A 10,870-nucleotide genomic window follows, 5' to 3' on the forward strand; every position below is an offset into this window, starting at 1 on the left:
TTTTTACAAAATTTGGATTTTTTTTTGTAATTTGCCCACTTCAAATATATACGTGGAGAGAGAATTTATTTCTCAGGCCAATCAAGTAATTAAAGATCCATGAAATATATGAGACTCAAGAACTATAATTAATTAATATGAGTTTTTAGGTTGGAAATGATTTCACTGCACGTTGATCCAGTAAAAATTTTATATGATATCGATAATTATTTTATATATCTACCCAAAAAAAAAAGAGTGGATTTTATGTGCAGGTGTTGGCTTATACCACCAAACCCAGTACCAAGTGCATCGCAAAATGCACCTCATGTTAAACTGAGAAAGTGAAACAAAATGTCCGTCACGTGATCGTTCATTGAGGATGAGTATTTGGCTAAGTACTACGTGCAGATTAGTGAAAAATAGCACGCATTGTACATGCAGGCAAGTGAAAAAGAGCACGCATTTTATAATATGAAATGGGGCTCATATATGCAATAATTCGAGGGGACATCGATTCATCCTGTAAAAGTGAATACACCCCAAATAAAATACCAATAATAATAATAATAATAATAATTATTATTATTATTATTATTATTATTATTTATTAAATTTTCATTGAGTTTATATAGACCTGGACCCATATCCACCAAAAAACTCAAGCTGATAAGTGATGGTATATAAGTCTTATATAAACCAATGGATTTTGATATATATTTTCTATGTGGGATTAATATCCTTAATACCCGCTCTCACGTGAAATGTGTGGTCTATTTTTACCTACATGTTGTTACGTGCCCTTAAAACACCTGCCCTCAACAATTGACCTCGAGTCGGGCTCTTCTTCCGTGCTCGAGCGAGGGGGGCTAACAAGAGGAGCACTTTGACTACACTCGACATACTGGACCTAGCATGGTGTGGATGCGCACACCACGTAGACATGCATACGCATAACCTAGGCTCTGATATCATATTAAATTTTCATTGGGTTTAGGTCCATATCCACTTAAAAACTCGAGCTTTTAAGTTGAAAGTTGAGTTCAAACTCATGTAAACCCGATAGAATTTAAGATAGTATCAGAGCAAATTATGCTTCTGCGCGCTCATGTGGGCTCACTCCACGCATATTCAGTTTCGAGGCAGCCAAGAGTGCGCCTCATGTTAATCAGGCCCAAGAGTGGCCTGGTCCAGTTCCGAGATAACTAAAAGTGCATCTCGAGTTAGGTTCGAGTATGGAGCTCGAGGCTAGTTTGATATTTATCCCCCCTTGCACGAGCACGGAAGAGGATGTCCGACTCGTGGTCTCTTGTTAAGGGCGGTGTTTAAAGGCACGTGATACATGTTGGACCACACGTTATCACGTGAGGGCAGGTGTTGAGATAGGTTATCCTAGATTGAAAAATGAAAAAAAAACCACAAGTTTATATGAGGTTTGGACCCAATAACCTATTAGCTTAAACTTTTATGTTGTAAATGGACTCAAATCTGAGTAGGTCCAAGTGTGAATTTTACATTATTATTATTTTCATAAGGATTGTTTTCCTCATCCGGCAAGTGTTTTTTTTTTTTTGGTAGCCCATGGGCTGAATGTAAGGATAAGAACTAAAGTGAAATGAACGAGCATATAACTCCCATTAATGAGGATCCAATCCAGAATCTTTCGGTTCCAAGTTGGCGCCATATGTCATTGCACTAAAGCCACTTCTCCATATCGGGGTTAAATGCCGCAATATAAACAACACGAACATTAATAGACACACCCACCCATTCGGGAACAGCTGAAGGCAGTGCAGAGACACAGAAAGACAGATCATTGGAGTACGCAGTGGAGACATCTTCCCCACCTCTCCGGCCGCCATGGCAGGTGATGGAGCAATCTCCAAAACCAACCTCAAGAGGATCCTCCTGGTGCTCAACTGCCTCATCCTCTGTATCGGGACGACTGGCGGCCCCCTCATCATACGTCTCTACTACATCCATGGTGGTAAGAGGGTGTGGCTCGCGAGCTGGCTCGAGACAGCTGCCTTTCCTGTCTTCTTCATCCCCCTTGCCATCTCCTACATCCGCCGCCGGCAAAGCTGGGCCACCACCACGTCAGACGGGAGAAGCGGCAGCCCCGCCCCAAGGCCCTTCCGCATGAAGCCGATCCTTTTCATCGCTGCGGTGTTGGTCGGGATCCTCAGCGGCGTCGACAACTACTTGTATTCCTATGGGGGAGCACGCCTCCCTGTCTCCACGTCGTCCCTCATCATCGCATCCCAGCTTGGGTTCACTGCATTCTTCGCTTTCCTCCTCGTGAAGCTGAGGTCCTGATCAATGCTAAATGTTACCATCTATACAAATTTCTGATATATAGTAGATATATATGTGTGTGTATGTGTTCATGGATATTATTTATATAACTCTACAGGTTAACGCCGTACTCGATAAACTCGGTGGTCCTGCTGACTTTGGGGGCGGCGGTGCTGGCATTGCATGCTGGGGGTGACCGGCCCGAAGGAGAGTCCAACAGGCAGTACATACTGGGGTTTGTGATGATGGTGCTAGCGGCGGCTCTCTATGGGTTCATCCTGCCTCTGGTGGAGCTGAGCTACAATAAGGCCAAGCAGGTCATGACCTACTCGCTGGTCATGGAGTACCAACTCGTCATGTGCATAAGTGCCACCATTTTTTGCACAGTGGGCATGCTCATCAACAAAGACTTTCAGGTATTATACTGACATCCTATGGAGAAACAGCTGGCGCCATTCAGTAACCCTAATTGCTGAGCCCTAAATTCTGCAGGTTCTATACATATATCTCAGTGCAGTAGTAAAATAAAGGGAAGGATTCGGATTGTATGGTAGGCGAATCTAGATGCCTAAGCTATGCTGAAGTTTGGTGATCTTGTTCGCATCCTATGGATTAAATAAAATAAGAAAAAAAAGATAAACACAAGAAATATGTTGTGGGTTCAGTCTCAAGTGGGGATATTTGGTAATCTTACCCAAAAAAAATAAATATATATATATATATATATACACATTAATTTAATCGGAATTTGTGAGTTATTCTAAGTTACTTCTATATTATTTGTAATTTATACTTGCTTGCATTTAGACTCCGATCGTCCCTGTCCTCTTCCCTTTAGTCATAACGTCAGACTTCCTCTACTCTGGACCTAGAAGCCAAATATGCCGTCATCAATTCTGAGTTCTCACGGGCGAATTTTCCACAGCAACTAATTATTCCGGGCGTTTAAGTTTTGATTCCTTCCTTTTTTATCCTATTCGGCTTCCCTTTGTAATAAAATACATTTTTTTAAAATTTTCATTTCTAAAGAATTCTTTGGATTTGAAGAAAAAAACAAAGAACTTTGCTGGCAACGTGACTATTCCATCAAAAAGTTTTCTTGTGGTTCAAAATAATCAATACGTACAATCAGAACTCCTTTTTTCCCTTTCCTTTGAGAAAAAAAAAACAGAATTTTGTATTTAATTTTGGGGAGTTTTTTTGGAAGGAAAGGAAGCTAAGCAGTACTTCAACTTTCTACCAAGAAGAAAAAAGTACTTTAATCAATTGCGAGATAGTTTAGATAATTCGGCGCATGCTCCTTAAAAAAAAGTTTCACACTTAAGCTTTAAGAATGGAGAAAATTTAAATTTGAAATAGCTTTTTACTTCTTAGTGAATCAATTTGGCTCGAATTTGAATTAACTTATACACATTGGACTTTCTATTTTCAGATGGTGCATACCCAAAAAAAAAAAATCCTTTGGGTTGGAGACTGTTTCACTTGGCTTTTGACCGGTAGCCATCATCCAAACCTATAAATTCTGCCGACCTTCTCAGGCAAGTCAAAAAGGGGCAAACTCATTTAACATCTTCGCAAAAGCTCAAAAACATTCTTGAAATTAGCTAGTAATATCAGCTAGCCCCAATATATCATTAATTGCAATCTTACAACTTAATTGGAAATTCTGGGTATTCCTGAACAGTGGAATCGATCGGATTCATGGGTGGTGCCTCTCTTTTTATATATTTATTTATTTTTTTTACGGTTATAAGGAATATTTAAATGCAACATTCACGTTAGTGAAGTATGCGCGAATAGTTCTTGTCAGGGCAATTTCATTTATCATATTTGCACGAGTGACTGATAATTTAGGATTGACTTGATGATGGCTCATATCTTTCCATGGGATAACTTTTGCAGGCAATTCGAAGGGAAGCAAAGGAATTTGAACTTGGAGAATTCAAGTACTACTTAGTCCTAGTGTGGTCTGGCATCCTCTGGCAATGCTTCTTTCTAGGAACTATTGGAGTCATCTTCTGTGCATCCTCCCTAACCTCGGGGATCATCGTCTCGGTCATGCTCCCCGTGACCGAAGTTCTCTCCGTCATCTTCTTCAAGGAGAAGTTCAATGCTGAGAAGGGCGTCTCGCTCTTCTTGTCACTCTGGGGATTCACATCATACTTTTACGGAGAGATCAAGCAAAACAAGAAGAAGAACCAAAACCAAAACCAGAATCACGAGACAGAAATGAACGGCCATATTATCCCTTAAGAGTATTGTTAAGAGAGATGCATGAAGTTGCTATAGTAGTTAAGTTTTGATTTGTCAAATGCTCAATTTGACCTATGGATTGGTCCTTCAGTGGTTGCAAAGGCAATAATAGGTAAATTTTCTACCTATTTCAAGAGGAAAATTCAGTTGTCTTAATATTAACCACGCGACCCCCATAATTTTTTGCCTACTCGAGCTTAATACCACTTTATTTAGATTTTTTTCCTCTATCATATATCATCAACCAGCAAGAAATTAGAGACAACGTCCAATGGTAACAAAATTGAGCCGAGATGATATATATCATTTCCATTAGCTTCTTGCTGATTAATGATAATAACACAACATCATTGACAGCATGGATGCTCAAGTTTTATACTCATCTAACCGCGTGGCAATCGAGGGCCTGATGAGTTCAGGCGGCACACCCGCAGGAGAACCTGATCCACTCCCAGTTGTAAGTTAATTAATGTCTCGCACCAAGGGAACTGCTTTAGGGCGTCTAATGTGTCTTTCCTTGACAGTCTTAAATGTTCTCTTGCTCCTCTTCTTCCTTCTTACTTAGCATAGATCGAGTTCCTTTATATTTGCCGGGCACACAATGAAACAGCAAATCGAACCGTTAAACTTTACCAAAAAGGATAACAGCGCGAACTTTTAGTACACAAATGGTAGTGAACAAGGAAATGATTCTCTTCTTTTTACAAATTCTTTGAATTGCCTTTCGAGCAAGGACATACGCTCTGGCCGGTGGGAGAAATTGAAGGGGAAAAAGAAGAAAGATTCTAACATGGCCAAAGCTATCCTGGTGGATCGGAATGCACGATTTCATCATCATTATGAAGATAAGGTCAACAACGCAAGATGTTTTTTTGGTATATTAGTTTAATATATTTTTTCAACCTTTAATGGTGCTCAGCTAGTCAAGCAGTTTGAAAATTCTACCATTCACTTATAATATATGTATATATAATACATGCATTTACTTGAAAATATTTCAATTAATTTACTTATCACTCGGGTAATTTATATAAGAAACAAGTAAATTACTCGACATCAAGTAATTTACTTGAAAAAATACAAGTAATATAATTGCATATACCATATATAATTTTCATTCAATTTATTAATTGTATATCAACCCCAATTCATGCGCACTTTTTACCTAACATGTGCATTCATAATACATTTACCTCTCAATATGTATATATAACTTTTATATCACAAATGATACGGTAACGTGTGATAATGAAATCTTGGATTGTCGCACTACCTCTAGTAGCTGCTTGGACCGATTGGAGAAGAGATTATGCTGGTGTTTGATAAATTCAGTATATAAAAAACAATAAGTACTTAATTAGTTCAAATTAAATATGTGCAGAAAGAGGGGATGAAGGACAATGATTAGAATATCTTTAAGAAAGAGTTAAAGGACATCAATAAGTAAAAAATAACATATTTTATTAAGTTAAATTCTTTTAGTTACTTTATTAAGTGATTTTCGATCAATCATTAAGTAGTTTAGACTCACATATATCATTTTTCTCTCTTTCTCCTATTCATTTTCATACATAATTAATTTATAATTAACTTTTAAGTACTTATTCGATTAAGTTGAAACGAGCACCATCTTACTCATTAAGTGGTATTCAATTCAATAATTAAATAGTTAAGTTTCTTCCCATTCATTTTTCTATATAACTAATTTATAACTAACTTTTAAATATTTATCTTTTTGGTGTGGACCTTGGTATTTGGAAATCTAACGGGCCCTAACTAATCCAGCTTAAACCAGGTCGGCCCACTAAGGGGGTAAAACTTTCCAAGTATGGATTTTCTCCATTCACAATACTCGAACCTAATACTTTGTTTAAGGGGAACAAGTGTCGAACCGTTTGAACCAATCCATGTTGGTACTTTTAAGTATTTATTTGATTAAGTTGAAACAAGCATCATCTTATTCATTAAGTGGTTTTCGATTCCATCGTTAAATAGTCAAGTTTTCTTATATTTATTTTCTTATATAACTAATTTGTAATTAACTTTTTAGGCAGTTATTTGATTAAGTTGAAACAAATACCACCTAAGTTTGATATGAAATTATTAGCTAGGAGATTTTGGTCGCCGCCTACAAATATAAACCTTCGTAATAGCCCACATGACTGTTATATATAATTTATAAGAAACATAAATGCACAAGTAAGAACATTTTTTTGGGGTCATAAATGACATCGCTTTATTATACTGCAAAGAGACATGAGAAATAAAAGGACAGAAATTTTACTGATGAGAATCGAACATAAAAACTCTATGAGCGGCTCATAGATGAGGACATTTGTTGCTGTACTTCTTTCGACCCCGGTAAAAATATTTAAATAATGTCTCATAGAGAAAGAGGTGTAATAATAGTAATGCTTGCTCACCGATTAACCAAGAGGTTGCAAGTTTAATTCTTATTATGAGATTATTCATGTCCTTTTATAGCAACTATGATTTATATTTCATCATACGAGATTGATCGATATTCCTAAAAAAGAAAAAGAAATACTGTCTCAAAGTCTCACTGAAAAAAAAAAAAAGGCCTCATCATAATTCCCAGCGTATAAATTGAACGTCGCAAACATCCCGCAGCCGCCCAACCACGCACAACATTTATTAGAGGATTTATCATCTTCTTCCAGTTAATCTCTGCCATGGAAGAGGATGGACCAATCTCCAATACCAAACTCAAAAGGATCCTCCTAATCCTAAACAGCATCATCCTAGCCATAGGAACGGCCGCTTCGCCTCTCGTGATGCGGCTGTACTTCATCCATGGTGGCAAGCGGTTGTGGCTACTGAGCTGGCTCCAGACGGGTGGTTGGCCCGTCATCATCATCCCCCTCGCCATCTCCTACATCCAACGCTGCCAGCGGGGACCGGCCGCTATCTCTGCTGATGGGGGCAGTGGCAGGGGCTACCCCGCTGCCCCAAGGTCAGTCCTCATGAAGCCTTTCCTCTTCACCGCCTCTGCCATCATTGGGATCCTCAGCGGAGTCGACAACTACTTCTATGCCTACGGGGTGTCCCTCCTCCCTGTCTCCACCTCGTCCCTTATCATCGCCAGCCAGCTCGCCTTCACCGCCACCTTCGCCTTTCTCCTCGTGAAGCAGAAGTACTGCTCATACTAAATTTTACCGTAAATTAGATATATGATGAATTATGCGATAACAGATAATTTTGAATCCTCATAATAACTAGGGATAGAATACATATACATCCAGGTTCACGGCTTACTCAACAAACTCGGTGTTCCTGCTGACGCCAGGGGCAGTAGTCTTGGCGCTACACACAGGAAGCGACCGGCCGGAGGGGGAGTCGGATAGGCAGTACATGTTGGGGTTCATAATGACGGCTGCTGCGGCAGTCCTCTACGGCTTCATACTGCCGTTGGTGGAGCTGAGCTACAAGAAGGGCAAGCAGGTCATGACATACTCGCTCGTGCTGGAGTATCAGCTTGTCTTGTGCTTCTTTGCCACCGCTGCTTGCACCATCGGCATGTTGATCAATAAGGACTTTCAGGTACTACCCAAGCCCTCTTTATTAGTATTTACATATTGGAGTATCGATGTGCGTAGTTTTAGTCAAGTTTGATGCTCCTTGACGGCATTCGGAGTCAGTCAAGCTATATGAAATGCTGGTCAGGACCAAGGGAATATTTAAAATATGTCCCAGATGAATATTCTGCCTGCGATAATATTGCAGAACGTGCACCTATTCTTCCGCAGACAATCGATTCCATTTCCAAAACACGTTGAGCACATGAAACACGCCATAATCTATTGACCTAGAAGACAGTCGATATCTATTGAAACTAGCTGTGTCTCTTTATTAGTTATCCTATTTGGATTCCCAAACATTTAATTTTAACTTTAACTCAACACACTATACAACAAAAACACACATTTTCCAAGTCAAAAATTTTAACTTTAACTTTAACTCAACATACAACACAACAAAAACACACGTTTCCCAAGTCAAATTTATAATCACATCTCATTTGTCCTTTTTCACAATCAAAATCAAAATCAAAATCAAAGTTACTTTAATTATGAATCCAAACGCACCCTTAGAATTTCTATTTCATTATATTAGACCTTGAATTTTCTTTGTAATAAAAAAATAGATGAGTTATTATGGAAGATCGATGTGCATACAGAACTGTCTAGGTCAAAGTTTCTTATGAGAATCCTTATTAACATTATTTAATCTTTAATTACTTCTTTACAGATTATTTTATTTATTCATTGATTCCACCTTAGCCTCGATTTTTTTTTGGAAAGTACGGAGCCGTCTCCGACCTATTCAACCCGAACGAAAAGGAAAATTATGTTCTCTTTTTGTTTTTTGTTTTCCTGGCTAATAATTTTTTGCAGCTTAACAGCTGGCTAATTACAGAAATGATCTAATCATAATCTCTGTTACGCACTTATCCTTCATTCCACAATCATTTTGTACTTATATATTTTAATTAGAAGTTGACCAGTAGAGCATGTCCATCTCCTTGTCAGTTCCTTATATTTCTTGAAAAACGACAAACTTGGAAAAATGAACCAGGTGAGGAATTAAAGCATGTTATCTTTTTTAATAAAAAAATATAAGAGGAATTAAAACAATTCTCCCCCTTCATGAAAAGAATTTCGATATTTCTATCTTATCATGTGTCGTGAAAAAATATCAATTAAATTACAATAAATAAATAAAAAATTTGAATCATCGAAATAATTATCATAAACACATTTTATTAATTTTTTGTCACTGTCACATAAAGTAATCATTTTAAGAATTTTTTCCCGTTCAGGCATTGTAAGCATTGGTCTATGTCAACCTCCAAATTATATTGGCATATACCAATTACCACCGAAGTCCAATATGGGCAGTCTCTTTTAGCTTTTTCTAGATGAAGAATTCTCTTCTCTTTAGTTAGAAATGGTCTCTTATAGAAATGTATTTAACATATTAATAACATCTAAATGGAACTATTATTATTATTATTATTATTGATCATCATCACCATCATCACCATCACCATCACCATCACCATCACCATCACCATCACCATCACCATCGCAGGCAATTCCTAGAGAAGCAAAGGAATATGGGCTTGGAGAATTCAAGTACTACATGGTCCTGGTTTGGAATGCAATCATGGGGCAATTCTTTTTCCTAGGAGCCGTTGGAGTCATCTTCTGTGCCTCCTCCCTATTCTCCGGAATCCTCATCTCGCTCATGCTCCCCCTGACCGAAGTCCTCGCCGTCATCTTCTTCAAGGAGAAGTTCCAAGCGGAGAAAGGAGTCTCGCTTGCTCTGTCTCTCTGGGGATTCGTCTCATACTTTTACGGGGAGTTCAAGCACACAAAGAAACGAGACCGGAATCCGCATCAGTCTCAGAATCAGATTCAGCATCCTCCTTCGGAAGTAGAATTGAACGGCCACTCCATCCCTTAGGACAGTTAAAAGATACAGTTGACATCACTGGGGCATATGTGCAAGGTTTGATTTCGTGAATTTGAGCTAAAATTGTAATACGATGGGGAAGCACATCACCTTCGATTTAGTATACTAGCATACGATCAGCGATTGCTATAAATCCCACTGTATCCATGATGATTAGGATCTTAATTTGAACTAAAAGACCGAAACAACGTATGTAGTTTCCGGTTGAATTACAGTCCAAGCATTTTTTCACCCCATTCTCTGCGCGATTTTCGACTTCGGTCGGATACTCCTAGTGGAATTCAGTGTCCTATTGAGTTGGCCAACCCTTTTCTGATCATTATTAAAATATGATTATTATCAGAAAGGAATACAAAGTCACGACATCCAACATTAAGATTCATGGCAATTGAAATCTATCACGCTGACCTTTATTTATTCTAGGATTAGAATATCAAAAGCGTCTTATGAATTACAAAACCAATTCTAACCAATTTGATATGCTAGGAATCATATCTACGATAGATCGCAGAGTGTACTGATAAGCCGTCACTCCCATAGTTTTTAATGTTGCGTTTGGTTTTAAAGTAGAATTTTAAAATCAGATTTTGATTTTGAAAAAGAGTGGTATAAATGGTCTCAGCCTTTGACTTTGTATGAGTTATTTTGTTTTGTTGTGGAAAAAGAGTTGTATAAATGGGGCTCACCATTTGACTTTGTATAAGTTATTTTGTTTTGTTGTGAGTAGAATTAAGTTAAAGTAGGATTTTAAAATCCTACTGTGAAACCAAACAAGCCACAGTCTTCTATATAGTTATATCTTTTTTCCTTAAATTTTAAGTTTTTTTTTTTACACCAATCAATTCTT

General features: G+C 38.0%; 2 protein-coding genes across 2 annotated transcripts; both read left to right on the forward strand.

The window, feature by feature from the left end:
* The first annotated feature begins 1,641 nt into the window (after positions 1 to 1,641).
* LOC116205991 (purine permease 3-like) lies at positions 1,642 to 4,717 on the forward strand. Its single transcript, XM_031538712.1, has 3 exons — positions 1,642 to 2,288; positions 2,393 to 2,690; positions 4,177 to 4,717. Exons 1-3 carry the CDS (start codon positions 1,840 to 1,842, stop codon positions 4,525 to 4,527), a joined length of 1,098 nt encoding a protein of 365 aa, XP_031394572.1. The 5' UTR covers positions 1,642 to 1,839; the 3' UTR covers positions 4,528 to 4,717.
* A 2,384-nt stretch (positions 4,718 to 7,101) lies between these two features.
* On the forward strand, positions 7,102 to 10,259 carry LOC116206405 (purine permease 3-like). Its single transcript, XM_031539273.1, has 3 exons — positions 7,102 to 7,681; positions 7,791 to 8,088; positions 9,640 to 10,259. Exons 1-3 carry the CDS (start codon positions 7,221 to 7,223, stop codon positions 10,012 to 10,014), a joined length of 1,134 nt encoding a protein of 377 aa, XP_031395133.1. The 5' UTR covers positions 7,102 to 7,220; the 3' UTR covers positions 10,015 to 10,259.
* The last annotated feature ends 611 nt before the right edge of the window (positions 10,260 to 10,870 follow it).

Source organism: Punica granatum, chromosome 4 (assembly GCF_007655135.1).
Source record: "Punica granatum isolate Tunisia-2019 chromosome 4, ASM765513v2, whole genome shotgun sequence".
NCBI lineage: Eukaryota > Viridiplantae > Streptophyta > Magnoliopsida > Myrtales > Lythraceae > Punica > Punica granatum.